The sequence below is a fragment of the Pagrus major genome, chromosome 2 (genome assembly GCF_040436345.1).
Source record: "Pagrus major chromosome 2, Pma_NU_1.0".
Lineage (NCBI taxonomy): Eukaryota > Metazoa > Chordata > Actinopteri > Spariformes > Sparidae > Pagrus > Pagrus major.
The window spans coordinates 11,316,123-11,340,937 of record NC_133216.1 but is presented as its reverse complement, the minus strand read 5'-3'; the positions used below and the strand labels follow the sequence as shown (position 1 = coordinate 11,340,937).

At 40.9% G+C, this 24,815-nt stretch overlaps 1 protein-coding gene across 2 annotated transcripts in view; it reads right to left on the bottom strand.

The window, feature by feature from the left end:
* cadm1b (cell adhesion molecule 1b) overlaps positions 1-24,815 on the bottom strand; it is a 166,442-nt gene that overhangs the window by 42,162 nt on the left and 99,465 nt on the right. Inside the window, exons 2-3 of one of the 2 annotated variants that reach the window (XM_073480959.1) lie at positions 11,904-11,924; positions 3,964-4,110 (exon numbers count right to left, since the gene is read on the bottom strand). In XM_073480959.1, coding sequence (XP_073337060.1) covers positions 3,964-4,110; positions 11,904-11,924 — 168 coding nt within the window. The remainder of the gene's footprint in view (positions 1-3,963; positions 4,111-11,903; positions 11,925-24,815) is intronic. The other variant, XM_073480968.1, reaches the window with a different exon arrangement.

The window sequence follows — 24,815 nt, the reverse complement described above, 5'->3', positions numbered from 1 at the left end:
ATAAGAAAACTTGAAACACAGAAAAATAATTGTCTTGAGAAATCAAGTGGGTTATTTTTATTTTATATCTAAAAGCTTGTTTTTCTGCCTGTTGGCAATATTTTGTGATTTTTGGAGTGATAAAAAATATTCGAATATTTGACTCAAAAATGTGAACAAAATGAAACAGGGACTTGAATCTGGCAGTCAGATGTTCAAAATTGTCTTCTGGAAGTGCATTTTTAATCAGACAAAGCCTCATTTTCATATTTAAATATATTTCATGGTGATCTGTAATCACCTGTAGTTTCTCCCAATCAGCTTCTTATTGATTGGGTGTTACTTAAACACAGCTTTAGTGGTATTAGATTTGTGTATTTGTGTTTTTGTCCTTGCTTCTCTTACTAGTTTCCCACTTCAAATACAAGCAGATACATGATTGGTACATGCACTATTTGCCAAACACAATTTCAGGATGACAGATGTGGGCTTTTTTGGTTACATTTCAGGGCCTCTGTCAATCTAATCTGCTCAAACAACACCTGAACAGTCCTAACAGAGCAGATTAGCTGAGTTTTAAGCTCTCAATAAGTATCTAAAGGCTCTTTTTCTCTCAAAAACTTTAGCTATGATGTTATAGATGTAGATGTTAAAGAAATCCTTCAGATTTGAAGTCAGGTTTCTTGGGGCTTTTTAACCTCCAGGGAGTGCGTATTTGATGCTAAAAGGAAAGTCTTTTGGCAGACTATCACTTTAAACATTAAACCTTTGTTATACAAAGTCAGACAACTCCTGAGGAAAGATGCAGTGAATAAATAATGGTGTGATATTGCATCACCATCCGTAGAGGTCCACCTCTGCTGATAAAAGCTCATTTCTCCCATTTCAGCTGACAACTCTGCCAAATTGCATGTCATTTCGCATATCTCTGGCAGAATAAATGGCTCGTCCCAACAACACTCGCTCAGCCTCTCTACCTGTGACATAATTCATCTTTATTTGCAGCGATGGAAATTTGTTTATCTGGCCTTCACTGGTACTGTTAAAGCTGTTATTGTTTTGATATTTGTTGGTTTCTGTGGCTGCCACTTCGGTGGTAGCTGCTGTTCTTGTAGCTCCTTGTGTGTCTCTATGTTGTTGCTGTCTACTTGCTTGTATACAAAGATCTGCCACTGTGTCGAGCGGCCCCGTTGACAGGTAACAATGCCACTGGCTGAGGGGGGTCCCTGCAGAACCAGCGGTCCTTTAGGAGCAGAGCCTAGAATAGCGCTGCCGTGGGGTTCACTAGACCCCATTACGAGGCACACAAACACACAGCCCCATAACAGTTTAGCCACCTGTCAGAAAGCTGATATACATTCAGATTGAATTGCAGATAAACAAAAACCTTTTGTGTTTCGTAGTTGACAAAGGCACTGCACTGACCAAAGCAGAGAAAATGGCTTGTTTCAGGCCCACGTGGAGCAGATTAAAAGAGTTTTTTCTCCCAGATTTCAGATTGATTGTCAGCAGGATTTAAGAGCTAATTATTCATTGTTGCTGCTGACATGATCCCACTCTCTCTGTATCTCCTCGGTATCAGAATAAATATTTTCAAGTTGCATAACACAACATGACCTACGCTTTATATGAATCCAATCCTCTCCGCCATGTTCTCAGGAAGCTTTGGGTATTTTGTACAAATATGACGAAGATGTGTACTCAAACTCCCTTGATGCTCTTAGCAAGTGAGAAAATGGAACACACGTCTCGCTACCTAGACTTGTGAAATAACAGCTGGGATGCAATATAGACTGAGATGAAGGGTGTTTCTCGATCACCTTGAATCTTGGCTCGGATCCCAGAGACAAACAAGTAAAAAAAGCAGAGACAAAAACTCCCAAGTAGAAGTAGCCCATATGCTCATGCATAATCATAATGTTCAATATCCTAATCTAAGAGATTATCGTAAAATCGAACAGTGACAAGGACACAGAAGTATTCCCATTATGGTAGCACTGTGTATTATCTCATATTAATCTTGCCGCATTCTGAGCATAATGACTTTTGTAAAAGAGCCAAAAAGTCAAGGACAGATGGAATCACGTTCCCATAGATCTAACCTAAAGCTGGAGGTGATCTTTGTTGTGATATCTGATACCTCCACTGTAATGTCAAAACACCAGACAGTCCTTTAGTACAGGATGCCCGGATATTTAAAACTGACACAAAAACAGCTAAAAGGAAAAAAAAATGCTGTTGCAGCTCCTTTTGTGCAACAAAATCCATAAATGTAGTGAAATTAGCACACATGCTGTAAAGCAGATTAGATGATGGGGTTGATGTGAGGAATAAGCTCTTCAAACACAAATTGGATTTTAATGAGCGAATGCAGTCAGGTCATTGTCACATATATTAAATGTGACATGTTTACGCAAGTAAAACCACTTTAGTTAAGGTTTGGAATCGATTTAGACAATTTAAATGATTTAGGTTGAGTTGTGGGAGAGAATTTGGTCATGATTTTTTTAATTAAAGCCGAGTCAAAAATTGAAAAGGGATCTTCAAGTGGACTAATTGTTCGCAATGTCATCGCAAAAACTATCCGATTGCTTTTCGTTTTCCTCAGAGTAGCAACTACCAACAACATGAGGGTTTTTTTTAATCATTTAATCTATAAAAAGGGAGACGTGAACGCAGATAGAAATTGGTGCCAGCCTGACTGGATTGCCGGTCAGCCTTGGTTTTCCCAGGAGATTTCATGCCAAACAAACCAGCATATTGAAAGCGAGGTTTATAGGGAACATTGTGCAATTTAACATTTGATGTGATACATTAAAGCAAAAAAAAACAAACATATTTATTGCCAGTTTTCATCAGAATTCCCATTATAATTGTTGCATAAGCACTTTGTATAAGCATAACAGGTTATGCCTTGCACTCCAGTGGTCTGTTTGCTGACTTTATAAAGCTCAAGTATCTTGTAACATTAGCTACGTAGTTAAGTGTCGAATACACCGCACATGAACAGAATACAGTCAAACCTGACTTTGCCTGAAAAGTGTGAGAGTTTCAATTAAACTACAGGAGATAGTGTGACTGGTTAACAACAGCATTCCTCAAGACAAGTTGTCGCCCCACTCGTCAATCTGGTTGCATTGAATCTTAATTGGACGAATAAATGATATGTTACTTTGAATTTGTTTTGAACTTGAGTTTTTGAAACGGTGACAGCCCCAGTGCATACTACAGTCAGTGTAAGTTTAATGGGGCTGCATATAACAGTTATTATATCCTCCAAGGATGTTTTTGCACGCATCCATTTCTTTATTGGATGTTTGGTTTGTTGGTTTGTCAGCACAATCTAGGATCTAGGATGGAGGATTGGTCTCAGTCCAGAATAAACCGCTTTCATTTTTAAGTCCATAAAATGTAAAAATCTAAAAAAAAACCTTTAAAATGCTCATCACAATTTCCCAGAGCCTGAAGCAATGACTTTAAATTGCTTTTTTGTCCAACTAACAGCCCAAAACCAAAAGACTCTTCACTTAAATTAAAAAGAAAAGCAGCAAATCCTTCATTTTTAATGGCTGGAACCAGCAAATGTTTGACATTTTTGCTTGAAAAATTGAATGTGACAGAAGCAGAATAGTAATTATTTTAATTGATTATCAAAGTAGCTGCTGTTGAATTATTTTCAATCGACAAATTGATTAATCAACTTATAGTTGCAGCTATAGTTTAATGATGAAGCGGCTCTACAAGGTCACACAGACGCTTACATTCACATTTCATATCTTTTCTCCCCATATTTTTAATTAAGTTGTTTATCAAGGAACAATGTCAACAACTACAAAAACAAGACTTTGATTTAAAACAGAATCTTCCTTTTCTGGATGGAAAACAGATTTCTGTCCAGATGCAAACATGTTTGCATATTTCATGCATACTTCACAAGATTGCAGGAGACATGTTTAACACCGTGTCTGAGCCATCAGCACTTACGTCTCACGTCCTTGAAGTAGATGGTTTGTCTGTTGGGGTTGAGCAGCTGGATGACGGAGTCGTCGTTGTTCTTCACCCTGCAGCTGATGGTGGCCATTTCACCCTCGATCACCAAGATGTTGTCGGTCTCCAGGTTCTGACCTTCAACTTCGGACAAAAAAACACAGACAGGAGAAATTAGGTATCAGATGAGAGACTGGATATTTATAGCCTATCAAATATTTATAATTCTGACAACAGGGCCTGCATGTACACACATGAGCAGTGTAAAGATACGTGAATAGGCCACGTAGATGTTTGCAGCCATGCCTAATCCTTTTAATATAAGAGCCATGTGCAATGTTTGTCACTATTGATCTCCCCCAGCTCAGAGTGGGCCCTGTGAGTCAGTGCCAGATGGGCTGTAAGCTCTGCTGCCCACGAAGGTAGGGAGAGAGGAGAGGGTAGGAAGGAAAGAGAGACAAAGAAAGAGTGTAAGAAAGTGGCAAGTAGTAGATATGGGCGGGGTGGAGGAAGGGAGGATGAGAGGGGGAGTTAAACAGAGAGAGAGAGAGAGAGATGAGCTGGGCTGGATGCTGTTTATGGCTGAGCTTTATCAGAGCCCTCCATCTGAGGTTCCATGTGACCAATGTGCGCTCCGTGTGCTCAGCTGTTCTGTTCTGTATCTCGAGGAATAAAAGTGCTGTTAGCATCTGAGTCACTCTCTGTACACTGGCATTGTTGCCACAGACAGACCCTGGACCTTGTCATCGTAACTTACACCTCACATCAAACCACCGCACACAAAAAAGCCTGGCTTTGTTTTCCCCCGCCCCGTCTTCCAAGAGAAAGAGGAAGAGAATCAAAAGTCACCTTGTGCTATATTTATCTGGCAGGAGCCAAAAAAGCATAAGGAGTACGGAGAATACGTTTTAATGCCTCAGATTCGCACCGGCAGAGGAGCAACGCTCTCAGCCACGGCCCCAAGAAAACATCAAAAGCACATTTGCATGCCCGAGTTGTCAGACACCTCTATTGCATTCTGACATTTACAAAGTGGAGGAGAAAAAACACCTGCATTTTCAGATAGTGATAATGGGAATAGACAGCCAAACTAACATGATTCAAAATGAACTCTCTGAATGCGGCAAGCAATAAGAAATTAACCTCCTGTGGAGAAAAAGCTCCTTAGACCTGTCTGATGCAATGAACTACCCATTTCATTCCACTCTGCTGCCGGGGATCAGGTTCAGGACAAAAGGAAGGTAATAGGTAAAAAAACAGACACAGATTATGTACAAAAAGTACAAACTGCAGCCCATTACAGGTATGTAGCTAATCCTAGATAGGTTTTTAATGTAGTTTATATTTACTTCTTGCTAATGTGCATTGACATAATTTAATTTGAGGGCACAGACATGAACCAAATTAAATAGTACAGCGGGAGGTGTGTATGATTAGGGTTCGGTGTTTACCAGGCAATACCCGCTAAGAACCACAAGGGGCAGAAAGATTGGACTATGGCGTATACAGCACAAATAAATGCAGACAATGTTGTTAGAGAAGAGCAGACAGAGAGATTGCTGGTGCATATTGTCCTGACAAAGCTACTGCAGAGACAAGAAAACTGGGTAATTTTGCAAAACAACAGAATATGTCAGCTACCAACGTTTTTGTTGCTTTCTACAGTAACTGTGAATGGTGTCCATACTTTGGTTGACGTTAGGCGAAGATTGTAGTTATAGCAAATTACCTTTGGTTGAAACAATAGTTCAACATTAGATACGGATACAGACGGCGCCCTCTGTCCGTACTCTGCGTTCATTTTGTCAGTATTTCGTCTAGAAGGTGGATTTAACCTTTGAACAAAGCCATCCGCGCTATTTCTCCCTGTTTCCAGTCTTTGTGCTAAGCTAAGCTAACCAGCTGCTGGCTCTAGCCTACTATGGCTACCTATTTACCATACAGACATGAGAATGGTAACAATCTTCACATCTAAATCTGAGCAAAAACTGAATAAGAGTATTTCTCAAAATGTCCAACTGTTCTTTTGAGGTAAGGTAACGGTTAGACAACTAAACCGCTTGGTTGATTTCAGGGAAAGATTGGGGTTAAACTGGCTCGATGTAACAATTTGTACCAATTTACATGGCCATATGTGAGCGGATTGTAACTTGACGTGAAAAATGAGACCTTCCCCGTCTCTCTCGGGCCCGCCTTTACAAGCCTGTGGACGATTTATTAAAGTTGTTTAATGCTGCTGGACTGTGCAAACCTTAGTTTCGAAATGGAGTCTACTAACATTATACTAGTCTCACCAGATGATAAGCTACCTAATTAACTAAACACTAAATTTAGTAAATAACTTACAAAGGCATAAACTGTATGTTTCAGATGGAGACAGATTACAACTCATCTCCTGCTAAACAACATCCTGTCTAGACAGGAAATCAGGTAAATCTAACACTGCTGCATACAAACTGCCAGTAGGGAGCTCTAAAACAGCAAGCACAGTCTACACAGTGCAGAACAAACATTCCTTTAAAGGGAAATTAATATTAATTGCAAGTCCAGTCAAATGCATAAAAGTCAGATTTACTACACACCTATCCACTACCCTGACTCCCCCACTCCCTCCATGTGGGGCTCCATGTTTCCTACACTGGCACAACAAATTGTCATTGGAGATAAATCCTGAGGTGCAGAATCGTCCGATACGGAAGCAATTACGGGTTGGTTCTGATAATTTACTTTAGTTCAAAATCAATCCTGTTCTTGCGGGCTGTACAAGGAGTGATGAGGACATAAACATGTTCTTATTACACTACAACTTGCCTAATTGTTCATTTAGTTAATTGTTTAGTCTTTAAAATGCTCATCACAATTTCCTGAACCCCAAAGTGATGTCTTCAAATTTCTTCTGTTGTCTAACAAACAGTCCAAAAACCCAGAGTCTCTTTATTTACTATCATACATCTCAGAGAAAGGAAGCAAATCTGCTCGAACCAGCAACTGCTTGAAAAATGACTTAACACTTAATCGATTATGAAAATAGTTAGCAAATAATTCTCTTTCAATCGACCACTCGAGTGACTTATCATTGCAACTCTAATGCACACATTTCATAATGGGCTTTAAAGTAAAAGGAGACATATTCTGCTCATTTTCAGGTTCATAATTTTATTTTGGGTTACTACTAGAATAGGTTTACATGATTTAATGCTCAATAAACACATCAGTTTTCTCATACTGTCCAGTGCTGCATCACTGTATCCCCCGTCTGTCTGAAACGCTCTGTTTTAGCTCCCGTCTCTTTAAGGCCCCGCCTCCTGAATACCCAGTCTGCTCTGATTGGTCAGCTCACAAACGCCTGAACCAGCACCGCTAACAAGAAGCAGAGCAGCTGTGCTAAATCAATTCTTACGTTCCAAACTAGCAGCAGCATAAATTATGCAAATCTGTGACGTCTGATGTCAAAAAGTCATATAATTAAAGGCGAGGCGTTTCAGGAGCAGTGTTTTTTGTGGGAGAGAGGAGCTTCTGTTGGTGCTGACTCTGACCTTTTTTAACTTTCAAGATCTTTAACATGCCCAAGAACCTCTATAAAATGAAAAAGCATAATAGGTCTCCTTTATGTAACATTAACTCATATTTTTCTCTCTGTAGCAACGGGGCCCGGCACTGCTGAATAACCACTAAATAAATCAAGGAATGAGTGAAGAGAGCGATCAGTTACTTCCTTCCGACATGAAAAAATAAATAAATAAAGTGAGCGATAATCATGAGCATCAAATCAAAAATAATCTTCATGTGGAGAGCTGAAATGTGGAAGTCTGTAACGTTATCAAGTGCGCCAGAGCTCCTTCGTACATGTACTAAGTGCATTCGAAGACAAGGCGAAAAGCAATGTGAAGTGTTTTGATGTCTGTTTTATTTCATCGCTGTAAAAGTAATGTATTTGGCAGTCAAAACAGCAACACAGAGCAGCCTCAAAGCAAGGTTATTCTGCTCCCAATCTGTTGGACTGAGAGAAAGGGAACGCAATAGATAAATTCTCCATAAGGTTTAGCAGCCCCAAGCAAGGTTGGTCCCCCTCCAATATCCCAGCCTAGGCTCATCTCCAATTCAAAACACACATAAATAACGTCGCTGTGATTAGCAATCCCATCAAAGTGAAAACAGGCCACTTTGTGGAACATGGAGGGTTTTTGCAATTGGAGTAAACATTTTCAATTGCCTCAGCATCCTGGTCATGATTGGGTGCAAATGAGGAGAGGCAGTCATTAATTCTGGGTGGTGGGTGGGGATGGAGGGGGAGTGGGCAGAGGCATGGCACAGATGACTGGCTGATAAATTCATACTCATTCCAGCAGCTGTCTGGAAGAGTAAAGTGCCTGTATCTCTACACATGGCTGCCCTCCTGTTCCTGCATCACAACATACTGAATGAAACAGTCAGAGGGAAATACAGACCTTCGAAAGTCTGTGTGCTCTCTGAGGGGATGTACAATCTGGCATCGAGTGTCTGGCTCATCGAGGCCCGGCTCATCAGCCGTACTCAAAATGCAAAACAGTACCTACCCCGACCAATTTGAACAAAAGTTGACGAAATCAAGAAATATTAGCGGAGCAGCTCCTCCAGCAGAAGTTCGGAGACAGGCACCTTTGAATCAAGTTGGCTCTCTCTTTGAACTTCCCTCTCTTGTTTTCACATCAAAAGACATGAAAGGGGGAGCAAAAAGCAGGACAGCCAGCCCCCAATTCCTCTCCCTTGAGTCGCCGCTGTCTGCAGCAGTCGTGTCCTTTCAAGGAACAACCAGGACTATAGACAGTCATTAACAATAAAAGTTTCTCCTTCTCGTTCTCTGATGCTGCCTTTCGACTGCAGCGCGTCTTTATCCTGCTCAGTCATTAAACCCTGGTCCTCATGATGAAATGCTGTTTTAAGGATGTTCACAAGTGAGAAGGCTTCTGTCTCAGGGTATAATTAGCGCAGTGCCATTTCTCCGAGACCCAGCGCATGGGAAGGTTTCACAAAATTTCATACCCACTAATTTGACCATCTTTTTTTCTTTTCTACCAAAGACATGCTCTCTTAGAAGCTCAGTGTTTGTATAATGATGCCACAGCATGACTTGAATATCAGGCTGCTGCATGTGTCATTTTTGTTTGTGTTTGTCAAATGAAATGATCGATACGCTGTAATCAGCGGGTACCTCTTTCTAATGAAGCAGACTTTGCAAAGGGGTTATATAACGTCACTGGCTTTAGAAATGGCTGATGAAGCTTTCCAAAGCTATGTAGATAAGTTTGAAGCCCTTTTCATTTCCTTTCCGCATAAAGCCTGCAGAGTTCTTGACCAAAATATATTAACTAACAGCTTGTTAAGCATTATCTAATGCATTATCAACATTTAGAACTGCGATATTACCAAATAGAAAGGATAAACGCCAAACTGCCTTTTGCGTGTCTTAGAAAATGGTTCATTAACCATTTAAAAAACATTAGTTACACCTTATAAACTTTATTTAAAAGGGTATCTGCCTCCCATAACACTTTGAACCACTACCTTATAAATGTTTTACTTTGTTAAATCAAGAAAACACCATGTTTCCAGTGGTGAAAGAACTACTTTACTTCCTTTACCGATGTAAAAATATGAATACCACCCTGTGAAAATACTCAACTATAAGTAAAAGTCCTGCATTGTGTGTTAACATGGGGTGGGTGCAATATTTGTTATGTGCAATTTATCGTGACTGCCACAGGTGGTGCTGTTTTGTTTTATGTAGTTTATTTTACTGTAACTTGGAGGCATTTATGCATTTAAGTCCATGATAAATTTCCCTATGGCGACAATAAAGTATATTGTATTGTATCGTATCGCATCGCATTCAAACCTTAATTAAGTAAAAGCATTTTCAGGAAAATGTGTACTCATTGTGCAGTAAAATGGTCCCTGTCACTGTTTATAAATTGTGGGATTAAAATTATGGCTGCATTGATGTGTATGTTGCATTTTACTGCATGTAAATGTTTAAGGTAAGCTCATTTTAACTTCTTTACATACTGTTTTCTAGTTAAACTACAGCAATGCATCATATTCTATGAGATCATCATGTGTTTGTAGCCTCGCTCTCCTGTGAGAACCAAGAATCTCTAAAAAGGAAACTTTTTATGAGCTCAGAAAAACAGGCTGTTTTTAGCCTTGTGATGATGCATAATCCAGCTAATCCATTATTAAAAAACATTTTATTTAGCTTGAGGAAGAGGATTTGCTCAACTAGTTTTTCACAGGAAATCCTTAAATTTTTCAGAAGATTGGAGAAGTTGGAGATACATTTCACTGGAAAGGATTGTATTTTTCGCTGTCAGACATATGTAGTGGAAAAAGTGTAATATTTGCCTCTGAGTAAAATAAAATGGACATGCTAAAGTACCTTGAATTAGTACTTAAATACAGTACTTGAGTAAATGTGCTTTAAAATTCCACCCCTGCATGGTTTTTACTCATTTTAGAGGAGTATTTAAAAGTGTTTTCAATAAAAGTTCTTGGGATACAGAAATCACAGTTTCAGATCTTTATCCGTGGCATCTGCACAAGTAACGTGCATGTGTTGTAAAAACTGGGACGCGGTAGTGCGTCCCTAATAGCTGCGGCTGGTTAGTATTGAAATCCCAGTGAAGCCAGTTCAGTCCGTCCAAACTGACAGCTTGTGTTTACATGTTTCAAACCTAATCACTTACTAGAAAGTGGTGTTTTCTTTTTAATTTTGCCCCAATTCATCTTAACTAATACCAGCTAAACTCTGAGATTTACTTTCAATGACTCACAGTAACCTCACACCCTGTTAGAGAGCAGAGTGGGCAAAGAACAGGGAGGTTAGTGCACCTGTTGAGGTGTTAGTTTGCAGCTCAGAGAAAGGAGGAGACAGCCGCGCACTCACAACTCCTGTTCACACAATATGTTCTGTAAATATAGTGCAAACAGGTATAATACTGTTCTACATGAGAATAACTTTGGATGGATTATAATGACAGCTTTCCTTTGTGTTTATTGATACTGTTAGCATACTAACATGCTAAATTAAGATGGTGAAAATGTTGAACATTATACTTGCGAAACATCAGTATGTAAGCATTGTAATTGTAATCATTTTAGCATTCAGCTCCAAGTGTGGTTGGGTTGTTTGTTTTTGTTGTTGGTACAATTACATTCTGCCTAATTATTTAGATTCTGTCTCATTTTGTATGTTTGTATTTTTGTATATTCATTTGAAATTATGATATAATTTATTCTTGAATAGTTTTATTCATGAGTAATAATGAATAGTCCTCAAAATGTATGTAAATATTAACCCAAGACAAATATTATTCAAATCTGGATTAAAGTATTTCAGACATCTTATTTAGTTGAAAAATATAGTTTTTACCTGTCTAGGAGTCTCAGATTAAAAAGATTTATACTTATACTACATTTTTTAAACTTTTGATGCATGGTGTCATAACTTCAAAATAACTTATATTGAGAAAATGTTATTAGCATGATTTCTCACTGGTTTAGAAGTTTTAAAAAAACTCAAATTAAAAAATACTACTTTTGATTTAATAATTCAAGCATGAAAGGGATAAAATATTGCACCTCCGAGCATCACATAACTCAGTAAAAAACTCATTAACAGCAGACAAACTAAAGTGGCAACCAAGTGTCCTGAGCTGAAATTGAAATCTGTCAATACATCTGGCGAGATGTTGATTTGAGAATTAAAAATAAAAAGGACAGGCATTGTGAGTGCATTCGTGGCTCTCTCCTCCTTCCTGAAAAGAAAATACCAACATAACCAGCCATTCATGTAAATATGCACAGATGAACAGCCTGCTATGGACGGCCAATCGACAGACAGACACAGACAGGAGCGAGCACTTCCAAATGAACAGCAGGTAGCAAAAAGAAAAGAGTACCTGTCACGGTTTCAGCAGCTCCTGTTGCAGCGCAGGCGAGGACGAGAGCAGAAGAGAAAAGAAAAGAGACAGGTTGTGAGCAGACAGGATGCGAGCAGAGACACATTCCACTTGTAACAAAAAGATTATGCATAATTTCTAAATAGGGCTGTTCATTCATTCATTAAACTCAAGCTCCATATGCTATTTGTGTAATTTCCCACCAATTAAAAGAAATACAAAAGGCATCATAATGAGCCATTTTTACATTCCACTCATTCTATTTTTTCCACAGGTGTCGACAGTCCCGGCATAATGAGCCATTTCTCTCTCTTCAGCCACTTGTTATATCAATATGGAGGTTCAGAGGGAATATATGGACTTTGTTTTATTCTCTTCAGGTCCCTGATTGAGATTCGAGCCAGCCCCCGTTGTGGTGCAGCCACTGCCTGGAGACGCTCCCCCAGGACCTGCGTTGTATCCTGGAGAGGAGGGCACCCATTCGGAACGGTGCCCACCCAAACTGGCATCTCACAGGGCATGGGAGACTGGCGTGTTCCCAAGTCCCCGCAGCGGTGCTCAGGGCCTGCACCCTCGGGAGAGCTTCCATCATTCATTGTCTGCTATTCATAAACAACCCCCCTCCTCCTCCTCCTCCCCTCCTCCTTCACACACACACACACCTCCTCCTCTTCCTCTACTGCCCTCTCCTGCACATTCATATCTACATTTTTATATTTCACACACCATCTTTTATTTTATTGACATTTCGCACAGACTTTGGAGCTTTTTCACTCTGCGAGCTGCAGCAGCGCCGAGCGGTACAGTATGTCGAAGTGACTGCCTGTCTAGCTTGTCATTGCCGCCGTAATAAGGGTGTAAGGTATGACACATGTCCTTGTTATACTCCTTTGTGCATTTTCAATGTGTCAGCAAATCCCGCAGGACAAAGAAGTGTGAGTGACAAATCACACACGATGGGAAACAAATTTTGAACACTGTCCAGGAGCCTGCTGCAATATCTCTCAAACGCCTCAAAACTTCAGAGTGTCAGTCAAAACTTTATCTTTATTAGGCGATAATTCAACATAATGAGGCTTCTGGGGGCGAAGATTTGAGCACAAAAAAAGGGATTGAGCTTGATAGCCGGGCTCAAAGTCTGAGCTTGAATGAGCACACCGTATGTGTCCCAGTCCAACCAGCCCTCAGGACAGACCATAATGAGGCTTTTGAGCTGCTTTAATTGCCAGGTAATTATAATGTTGTAGCAACATTATGTAAATGACTCATTATCATCTTGTATGTGTAGTATATCTGCCCTCGTTTTACGTTACTTTGTCAGGAGTGTAACCCAGAAAAATGCATCACCATAACACCGGGGCATCTCAGTGTTTAATCTTGTCAACAGAGACCTATATCTAAACAGAGACGCTTGTGATATAGTGCGCTGACACCTTCCCTAACCCTTCAGTATGATCCACTTCCTGCTGGTGGCCTCTGAAGGGGGCTATAAATAGCGTTGTGGTGCGTCTGCCGTGCTCCCCGTCTCTCCTCTGTACCTGCAGCACATTAGGTAGAAGTTATGAGGTGCCAGCTCGACTGTGATTAGATGTCATGGCTGTCGCTCTGCTTAGACAGTGCTGACAGACAGATTTCTGGGGGAAATGCGTGTGATGGCGTTCGTGCGAGTGCAGCCGTTGCACCAATCTGTCAATCACGCGGGGATGAGAGCGGGCAGGCCAACCCCCGTCCTCCAAATAATGTCTGTCCTTGTCTCCTCACCTCCTCTCCTTTTCATTTCATCCTGACGTTCCACACAACGAGCCGCATTATGTGGAAAAAACAGAGAAAGTGGAGCGTTTCCCCCGCTCTCCACCTGCAGTGGTGCTACATTTCCTGCAGGAAACACGTTCCTTGTTGACATTTGAAAGGGCATATTCTTGCGCTGCATTATGTTTCGTACAAGAAGTGAGGCTCTAAGTGCTCTGGAGACGCAGGCATGTGCAACCCATTGCCACCCAAAACGAATCCATAATAATTTGCACTATTTTTTCGTTGGCTGAGGCAAACTAAGATCTCAGGAGACTGGATGTCTGTGTGGTGAGAGTGGCACATAGCCTCTCCCTCCCTCTCGGTCTCTCTCTCTATTGCTGCTGCTCAGTAAAAAGCAGTGGGGTAACACTAATGAGGCAACATTTCTTCTCAGAACTAGTGTGATGCCTTTGAATTAATGTTCTTCCTTTCAGGTAAAACATTCCCTTGCTTATTTATGCTCATGATCTGCAGCGTGTTGCATGTCAACCTAGTGTGTGATCGCACTGCATAAGAGGACACAGCAGAGTCGGATGCTGGAACTCTGTGTAGTTCCCCATAGAGATCCACATTGGTTACCTTTGTGTGTGTGTGTGTGTGTGTGTGTGTGGCGATGCTGTCTCACTGTGTGTAGCCTACTGTGTTTTCATTTAATTAGGAGGATCAGAGGTGGGCTTCAAACTTTTTCTCTTCAAGGAAATCGGATGGAGAAAGCGAGCTCCTGCAGAGTGGACCCAATAAACACGGGCGACTTTTGAGGTCAGGTTTTTTTCACAAAAGAAACCGATCAAAGAGTTTCAGCTGTCCCCGCCAAAAAGAAGGGGAAAAAAACAGTGTCCAAAATCTTTGTTGTTGGGCAGATTCGTTTGCAAATCCACATTAAATGCTGCATATATTACCTACAGATGTACAGCATAAAAGCTTTTTACTGGCCAAATGTAAACTGGAACCATACAGACTTTTAGCAACTTCACACTGGAGCTGGAATAAATCATCAAGCGCGTCCTCACCAGAAAACGTATTAACTTATTATGACCCATATTTACATTTCTTGTTAGGCAGTGACCTCTAGTGGCTGTGGTAATTATTACAGTAGCAAAGGAGGAAGTCAAGACAGACTGTGCATACAGATGAAGACAAGGTAGATGAATGGGTCAGACAAATGCATGAATTTCACCCAGGAGACCACTGTGTCCTGTGTGAAACCAAAAGCCAACGGTGAGTTATTTTAACTTACTAACGTAGTTAACTCACATCACGTACCATAACTGAAGTTTATAAGCAACAGACTTACTGTGTTTTAATCCAAATCAAATTTTTCTAAACCTAACCCAACCAAACTGGGAGCATACAACGATGAACCGGTATGCCTCAAATTTTTTTGGTAATGGTGATATATTGTTTTTAAAGTCGCTAGACCTATTTAGTTGTTTAGGTATGAACATGTGTTAATTATCTGTTAATCGATTTACTGACAACAAGTCTGATAACTGATTAATTTAATTTAATTTTCCAAGCAAAAATGCCAAAACTTGACTAACTCAGGCTTCTTAAATGATCTATTTTCTGTGTTTCTAGTCGTCTACGAAAGCAAACTGAACACCTTTGAGTTTTGATAGTTATTTTATGTGAAATTTGGCTTAAGAAATCTATGATTATCACTTTTCAGTATTGTCTGATCTTTTGTAGACCTTAGAGCAATTAAGAAAATAATTGTCACATTAATCAGTGATAAAAATTATCATGTGTTGCAGCCCGACTGATGCTGATGAAAATAGCATCAAACAGCTCTTTCATTCGATCATGATATGGCATAACTTTTTCTTTTCCTGGTTTTAAAGGCTGCATTACAGTAAAGTGATGTCATTTTCTGAATTTACCAGATCGTTCTACTTGTTCTAATACTTTACCTTTAGCCACTTAGTCAGTATATCCACATAACTGATGATTGTTTATAAGTACAGTCATCCCTATAATATTGTTGCAAAATCTATATATCGCAATATTTGGTCAAAAATTTTATGATAATGGATTTTGTCACCCTGTCCCAACATTTATGAGGTGCTTTTGATGAGATTTCAATAATATCGAGATACAGATAGTTTATCACAATATTATATCAAGGCCATGTTGCTTAGCCCTAAGAGAGAAGTCCCAAAAGTGGTATGGGTGGCATCATAACAGCAACTGAGCTTGCACCAAGGAAGACTGCATTGTGCAGCTGAAAGCTCAGGATAAAGCCAGTAAGTGGACCTTGAGCTAGGAACTGCTATTTTTGTAGGTAAAGAAGGAACTATGCTCATTCATGGAGGCTTTTGTCGGGAACAGATGATGCATTTATGCCTGCGATGGCTTGTTTTGTCATACTGTAAATATTGCTCTTTTGCTTTGTGCATTATTCAGCAATTTAGTTGCTATTTATATACAGCTTTGACCTGCTGCTGCTATTATCAGCTGTCAGGCACATCTTAATCCAGCCCAACCTGTCAGCGAGATATCAGAAAACACTCACCTGCAAACACTACAGGGAATACTCAGATTAACTCTCCCCAGAGTCAACTCAAACATATTAATCAGGTAGGCTTACAGGAGATGCAAAGCATGTTCCTGCTTGATAAACTGTAATAAAAAGGAAATTTTGTAAATATCCCCACAGAGGAGGTTAATTGCTCGCTGTTAATGGCACATGCTTTGTAAATGTCCAATCTATGGCCTGAATGTTTGTGTTGTACTCATGAAAAGCCAGGAGGACACGTGTAGCTAAAGACAGCTTTTACTCGGAGAGATTAAGGGATAATCCTTCAGAAATGCTGGCAGATATAAAGCAGATCTATTGAATATGGTGCCCTTCTTCCTGTTAGTTAAGTGCTATGGGCATAAATAACAATAGATGGATGTTCCTATGAATAAAAGGCTGAAATAAAGCATCAGTCATGCCTTTGAAAACCAAAAAAAGGGTGTGTAATCTCATTGGTGTACGTGACTGGAGCCTGTCGCTCACAACACACATGAAAATGTCTCTGCAGCTGCTAAAAAAAAAAAAAAGAAAAAGAAGAAGAAGGAGAAGAAGCTGCAAACAGCAACCAGCCGCTTTAATGACAACTCAGGTAGTGCTCGGCTCTCAGAGTCGTGTCAAGAAAAAAGGGAGCACTAACACATTTCTGACTACTGTAGACGGCAGACTGCTGCTCCACACAGCCTCACATGACAGACACCGAGCTCTCCCTGTTACACAAATAAAACGGCATCAACATGCAAAAAAAATAAAAGCGGAATTAAAAAAGGCAGCGGTGGCCTCACATCACGGTGACACATCTATCACAAGCTAATTTGACATAATAAAGCAAGACTATTCTCGTAGGCAGGATGTCTCAAATCAACATGATACAAGGCGGGGAAGAGCATTATAGTAACACTATTAAGTCATGCTGATTGTGACAAATGCAGTAACTTCGTGGGTCTATAAATCACCAAGCAACTGCATTTACTGGGAGGTACAAAGATTTCCTTTTTCCTACCAGGCACAATCATTCACTCTGTTATGTTAACAAGACTGGTTGACTGAGCATGGACTTAAGTGCAGCAGCGACAAACCATGCAGCAGAGAAAGAGAGATCCTTCGCTGAAAGCCGAGGCAAAGCTTAACCTCTGGCAAAGTGACACATCACATCTCATTCAGATTGTCTATTTCGGGTGACGCTGCATCTTTTTTTTCCCCTCTGTGTTTTTTTTTCTCCCCCTCTCTCTCAGAGGTGGCAGGCAGCTTGCGAGGCCTCTTTTCAGCCCCTCGGTCTCAGTTTTTTAAAAGAAAAGTTGCGGCAGGAGTGCCTGCGTTTGTTACCACAGGAGAGAAACCGAAAGCTGTGATTCTGCCCGGATCAAAACGCGCCTAGAATGATACGAATCAAAGCCTCTCAAAGAGTCTTGAGGGAAGGATTTTTTTTTTTTTTGCTATTCCGGAGACGCTGTAATGCCTCACCTATAGTGTGGTCTCTTGCCAGGAAAACCCACATGAGCAGTGTTCACAAAAGCAATGGCGTGTGTGTGTGTCTGTGCTTTCTAGCCCGTCAGCCAGCATATCTGCTTACTCACGATGAATGTGCGTACATCTGCACAAGTGTTTCTGCATGTGTGGGTGTGTGTGTGTGTGTGTGAGGGGTAATTAGGACATTAGGAGAAGCTTCTGACAGGCTTGTCATCGCCACAGCCTGCCCGGTGGAAAGGAGGTGGTCAGAGGGGTAAGTGGGGGTCCGGCAGGGTCAAGAGACAGCTGCTGCACCACCACTCACTGTCTGGAAGCTCTCAGAGAATATTAAACCACCGGGGCCTCGGCCAAGACGCTCCCTCATTTATGGAATACACAAAGCTGTTCGACGTAGCGGGGCGATTTATTCCACTGTTATAAAAGTGCTATTGTTTTTTTGGTCCTGAAATATGAGAACACAAACATAAAAAGACCAAAATAAATGGCGATGGCATCGAGGTAATTGAGGTTACTTTGTAAATCAGAGGTTTTAGAACGCACTGATTGTTGTTCTCATTTTCACACTCACACTTTGGTGTTTTTTTTTCCCTGATGATAAATCTGTGCGGTCTCACGCCTCCTGTGTATCTGTCCCCAGCAGAGAGAGGCTCTATTATTACAATATGAGACACATTAAATACATCCCCCAAGGCTGATGACCTTGGCGATGACATACCATTAATTGTATAGATGGATTATTATCATCACAACAATAACACGACTCTGTTTTTTCTTCTCCACTCTCCCTAACACCTGTGCCCGTTCTCCGGCTGTCTCCGCTCATATACTCATAATCACATCTATCAGCCCAAAACGTTAACTGCATCCAGGGACGCTAAACACGTCCATTTGTTTGCAGTTGTAATGTCTTTTGTGCGCCTCAATCAGGCACCTGTCAGACACACACCTGCTACCTCCGTGCTAAGAGAAAAGGCAGAGGGAAGGCCTTTTGTTTCCTCACAGAGTTTATAATCAGCGCGTTGTTTCCAATCTTCTCCCACCATTTTTCAATTTCCCATTTCCCTTTTCTCAGTCAAATCACTGCTATCAATCAGGTGCATGTTTTAGAGAGGGGAGAAGAGCGAGCGAGAGAAGGAGTGTGTGTGTGTGTGTGACAGAGAGAGAGAGGGGGGGGGGGAGGGGGGTTCCTTGATGGAACCATCTCCAGCCCTAGGCCTCATTAGTCAGAGACTGCAGGAGGAGATGTGTGTGTGCAAATGTGAGCGGGGGACGCATATGTGTGTGTGTGTGTGTGATAAAAATGAATACTGGTAGAGTGTGTCTGTCAATATGAGGCCATTTAACATTCCCCATTCCACCCGAATGATGCACAGCGGACATTATGCTCTCTATTTGAGTTCCTCTAAATGGATACTCAACCCAGTAAGTTCTATTATATTTTGCCCTTTCCCTCCACTGTGCTTACTGATATCATGGCACAAGATGACCTATAACGTCTCCAAAACAATTTCGCCGCCGCCATGACAACATCTCCTCCGTATCAGCATGCCTGCGCCGTGAAAACATCTCAGAAATGAATGCAGCTGACTGATGTGGCGGTCAATACGAATCAAACCATAACAGCTGCATCGGCACAAGACGTATTGATCCCGCGCGGCAAGAGGAGCTCGCGCCGGTGCATCGACGGCTTTTGAAGAGACTCAACTCGGTGGCTTTGATAGTGAACGCGCCGACTGTTGCAACAGAAAGTCCTCTGTTAACATTCATGAGGCACAAATTAGGCAACAAGTATAAACAGTGAATAAAGGATGAGCAAACACACCGAGCCCAGATTATTGCCAACGTGGCAATATGCTCCATGTTTTACTGAGTGTATTGATTATAAAAGAGATCTATTTGAAGTGGCCGTACAAAATGGCAACTATAGTAAATTCACAATGGCAGGGTAATATACGGCTTCACTGCTTTCATTTATTCACAGCTTGACATTTCCTCCCTTCCGCAGAGTGTGCTCTAACTGTGTGCCAATGGCCACATCATTTAGACTGGACCCGCATGAATATTTAACATTAGTGCCTGGCTCGTACCTCGCAGAAAATGAATTATTTTTAGTGGGCTTTGCAGAGGCACCGTGGAAAACCCTCACTCTGGTGATGAATCGCTGGAGAGTTTATGTTGTATTAAGCAGGCAAAACAAATGGCTATCAATCACTCGAAGCTTTTCATGCTTGCCAGCTACGCATCGCCCCAACCCCCTTTTCAGAGATTCTGCTGGTTTTCAGAGGGATCAGCTGCCAGCCTTGGGTGTGTAAAAAGAGGGTCAGCCTTGAGTTCACTGGTGTTTGTTGACAAGCTGGAAGAGGGAGGCTCAGGACGTGCAAGACTGCAGCTTTACGTGAATGTAAATAAAAATATAGACGCAGGTCGGAAAAAAATGTGATTATAATAGCTGAAGCCTCAAAGCTTCATTCATAACATTCTACATCAATATATGAATGATGCACAGCTTTATAGGTCAATTCATTGTTTTAACCTGGGATGTCTGCACAGTTCTTGGCAGCGCAGGATTGTTTTAGACTCGTGTGATGCAAACATGTCCGATAACGCCAGACTGTTGTAAAGTCCAAAGGTAAAATTTATTGAAAACGAGATGTAATAGTTTCCTAAAATTCACAGGTTTGTTATACTTTAATTCATACCAATTTTCACTGTGGTCAAAAACATTGTTTGCTCTCCTGCTTTCTGCACACAAATGGAGGCACACACCTATATTAAGGTGCAGTCAGAGATTCTGGAGAAAGATAGTTGATTGTTGATGCTGACTCGGGTCGAGCCACCAACCAAGTGTCGATATTCAATAACGGAGAACGACACTCAAACAACAACTATCTAAAAAGCATTTTAGTAAGTAACTTAAGTTTTTATATATAAAAGATCTCAGATATTATGTGTCTGCATTCACTTGGCACTCTGCGCTTGATTTAATCTGATTCAAATTAACGATTTTGTTTGTTGGGTGACTTTGTCATAAAATATGATGACGAACAATCAAAGTTTTCCTCATAAAACCTCAGTAAGAGCCTTGAATGTAATAAAACAACACTGGGTACAGCCCTAGAGTTTAAGTCGTTGGTTTTAAACATAGTTATATTACCTGCAATAATAAACCACTTTGAATGTCTTCAAGTCTGTAAGTACTGTAACAGGCATACATAAAGTACGAAGCCATTCCCACTTTGTGATTCAAGTCTTTAAGATTTAAGTAAGGCTGCAGTTTACAATTATTGGAATTATTATTTTCTTGATTGATCGATGTATCATTCAGCCTATAAAACATCAACAGATAGAGAAAATTATTGTTAGAATTTCAATGTGACATCTTCAAATGTCCTACTTTGTCCGAAACTCAAGAGACAATCAGTTTAAAACAGAGAATGGCAAAAAATGTTGATCTGAACGTATGGTACTTTAAGACCACCAACAACTCATAATTCACAATGTCACCTTCAACAATGATATGTAATGACCCAGAACATGCTTTAGAGCTAGTAAAATGCTAAAACATGCTAAACAATGCTTAAACACTGCCTCAAACTCACTTTGCAAAACCTGCCTTGTACTGTAGTGCTATGATTCATTCCACATTCATGTGAAATGCTCCAAAACTGCCACAGATTGTGACCAAGACCCCTCTCGCACAGTTTGACATGCAAGGAACAGAGAAAAACTAAGGTCAGATACAAACTGCGAGTAATTAGCCTGGCACAGACGCCGCTGAAAATGGACGGAGCTCAAGTAAACTATCTAGCCTTTTTAATCCCACTGTCCCTCTGGCAGGACAGTCAATACAAACTCACATTAACTGTGCAGCCAAACATTTTTCAAACCCAGGAAACTTTATTTCAAATTCTAGACAAGAGCCAAAAGTTTCCAAAGATACCAAATACGTCAGGCTGATTGATGCACCAGATAGAATATTTCCACTTGATTGATGGTGGATGGTGCAGCCATTTCACTTAGTCATATAGCTTCAATCACAGCCCAGTCGCTGTTTCTGCAGACCACAGATACTCCAAGTTTGCATGTGTGATAGGTAATAAAAATGTAATGCAAAAGTGACAAATGCAAATATGGCACGTAGTCTGACTTTCATGTCAGGATGTGTAGGGGATGGTGATGGAGTTACAGGCAACAAGGCCACACAAGTAACATCAGTTCCAGTCTGCGTCTCCGTCGTGGCTCCATAGTATTTCAACATTTGTAATTGTGACACTACTGGATATTTTAAGGAGACCTCGGGGGGTTTCCTGGCGTGTCTGTGTTGACCAAAACCGGATATTTATGACGAGGAGTTGAGCCATCTCCAGCCGTGTTTGTGGGGACCAACAAAGGTTTTTTTTTAAGCCAAACCATGATGTTTTCCTGACCCTAACCAAGTGTTTTTTGTGCCTCAGCCTAACCAAAGCCTAAGTAAAGCATTTTGACGAGAGAGAAAATCTGACCTACAGAAATGTGAAGTTGCGACATAAAGACACGCAGCTGGTTCGGTTTACAGCTGTACAATGCTCTGTTTCCTGCCAGTGCTAGTCACCGTTTCTCCACACATTGGGAGAGGTGACGGTCATCTACTGCAGGTAATACACTGACTAGAGATAAGTATCTCATACATCCCCACATCAAAACAACTCAAACTATCAAGTTAGAGGAAAAATAATTTTACATTTCATACTGCTTTACTTTGTTAATATTTGGCGGTCTCTGCCAAAAAATAAATATTTCTGAGTTCGTATTATGACCTCATTAATGTTAAAATAACAGGATGTTACAAAGGACAATTGTTTTGTATGTTTCTCTCTCTGCGTGACCTTTTGTCAAGTCTATTCAGAAACTGACAAAGGATTAGCTGAAACTTAAAATGTTTTCCCCATTACAGCTTTTTAATATTTTTCAGCAATAGTCTATTGGTCCAATCAGGTTAAAGAGAAGGGTTGAGGTTTGAGAGATGTGTCACTTAAAATGAAGTCCTTATCAAGAAAAGGTCCAAAGGTCCACTGAGTCCTGGCCAACCACTGCCAAGGACGGTGGTACAAAGGTGCGAATCCTGCAAATAAATTTAGACCCCTGTACAAATGAAATTGGAAATAAAAAGCATCTGCTCCTGCAACATTAAGAGGGTTAAGAGTGCATAAAGGAGTAGTTTTTATAGATGATTAAATCAGCTCTTCATGCTTCCCCTACCTAGCTTTGAGTAGTTTTATTTGATTGGCTACGTAATTACCTTAACATTGGTTAATTGCTGGATAATTTACCTCTCATAGCAATCACATAACCCTCTAGTCTGCCAATCAGTAATTTAAAAATCATGTATAAATTCAGTCAGGTAAAATACACATGCAAGGTGTGCCCAAAACGCCAGCGTGTGACAACACAGAGTTTACAGATTCTCGGATTACTTGACAGTTTCATTAAAACAGATTACCGTGACCCTGAAGTTTTAATCTTCCAGATAAAGTGAAGCTGTTTTTACACCCATCCTCAAGGATACACTTCATTTCCAACAACATCCAACCCGAGATGAGATTTGGCCTCTCTCAAACACAATCTGAATTGCTTCAATTGATTAAACAGAAAGTGGCGGGCTGAACAGAGAGGCAGCAGAGTACAAACCCGTCCACACAGCCACCGGCAACTGTGGACACAAGATTGAGGGTAAGATATCCGCGTGTGGCCTGGCACCTGAGTCAGAGAGATAGTCCTGCTTACTTGGTGGGGGGAGGCGGAGGCGAGGGGGGTCAAATTGGAGACAGACTGGGTGGCTTTGCCTGTGTTTCCCCTTCAGGTTAATATTTTATGGATGTGCGATACAGTTCAGATGACAGTTTGAGATGACTGAGAGACGGCGTGCGGGCGGCAAGAGTTCAGCGATTTATTAGAAGGGAGGGAGTGCGGCATGATCGGAGAGTGAGGCTGAATCTGAGAAATGTGTTAGTGGCCGTTAATGCGAGGAGTCTGGAAATGACTAAAAGTTTGTGCTTGTGTGTGCGCGCGAGATGAGCGAGTGCTATCTGCAAGCCGAGGCCCATGAAAAAGAAGAGGCGCCAGGAGTACAGATGTATCTCTCTCTGAGCCCAACATGAAACACAGGAAACGGCCTCTTTGATCATTACCTACCTGTCAGTCTGCCCTCCACAGGGACCGCCTGTTACGACTGCTGATGTGCCGCACTGACAGGCCAGAAACACACATGCAAACTCAAACACATCGAGAAAAAAATAAAGCAACATCGCCACGATTCTGACTGGTGTCGGCATTCAATCTCGTCCCAGAGGAGGTATAACCGTGATGACCAACAGTGTGAGCAAAGTGCGGGTTTATTTTTCCATATATGGATTCCAATTAGCCTCGGCGACTGTGAGGCTCACTGGGGCCCACAGTTGCATTTGTGTCCAATGGGCAATTTAGTCCGCTGCTCCCTGTGATTGTATGTTTGTTGAATGTGGGAGGAAACAAGCAGATGTGATCAAAGGGAAAGAACATATGTAGAAGTTGTGAGTCAGACGCAAACAAGCTTATCCGAGTTCATTTGCTTGACTTGTACAGTGGAAACCCTGCGGAAGACCTGCTGAGAGAGTCTGCAGACAAACAGGAAGACAGGGTGCCACCTAGTCTGTGTAAAATGTATAAAATAAAAGCTTTTATCTCCTGCAAATTGGACGATAAATGTGAGTTCTGATTTTATTATTATTATTATTATTATTATTATTATTTTTGTTATTAAAAACTGCATCTGAAACCAAGTTTGATGTTGATTTCTCTCCTTGTATGACCAGTGTTGCCTGCACCGTCTCCACATCGCAGCAATTAAGATGGTGTGAAACAGGAAAATCACACTCATGTAAAACAGACCGTCTGTAAATAGCTTTAAAGGGTCAATTTAATCAGTCACAGTCATACGGCAGTCACATGTAGGCCTGGTTTTCTGAAATATCTGTCAATGCAATGGAAATTTTAGTCCTCACAGCAATGAAAATTTCAACCCTGACACCAGACAAGGACGTCAATACTGGATGAATTAATTAATTACATTCAGATGCAACATTTTTTACAATCCTCACTTTCTATATTACCTTTGCACG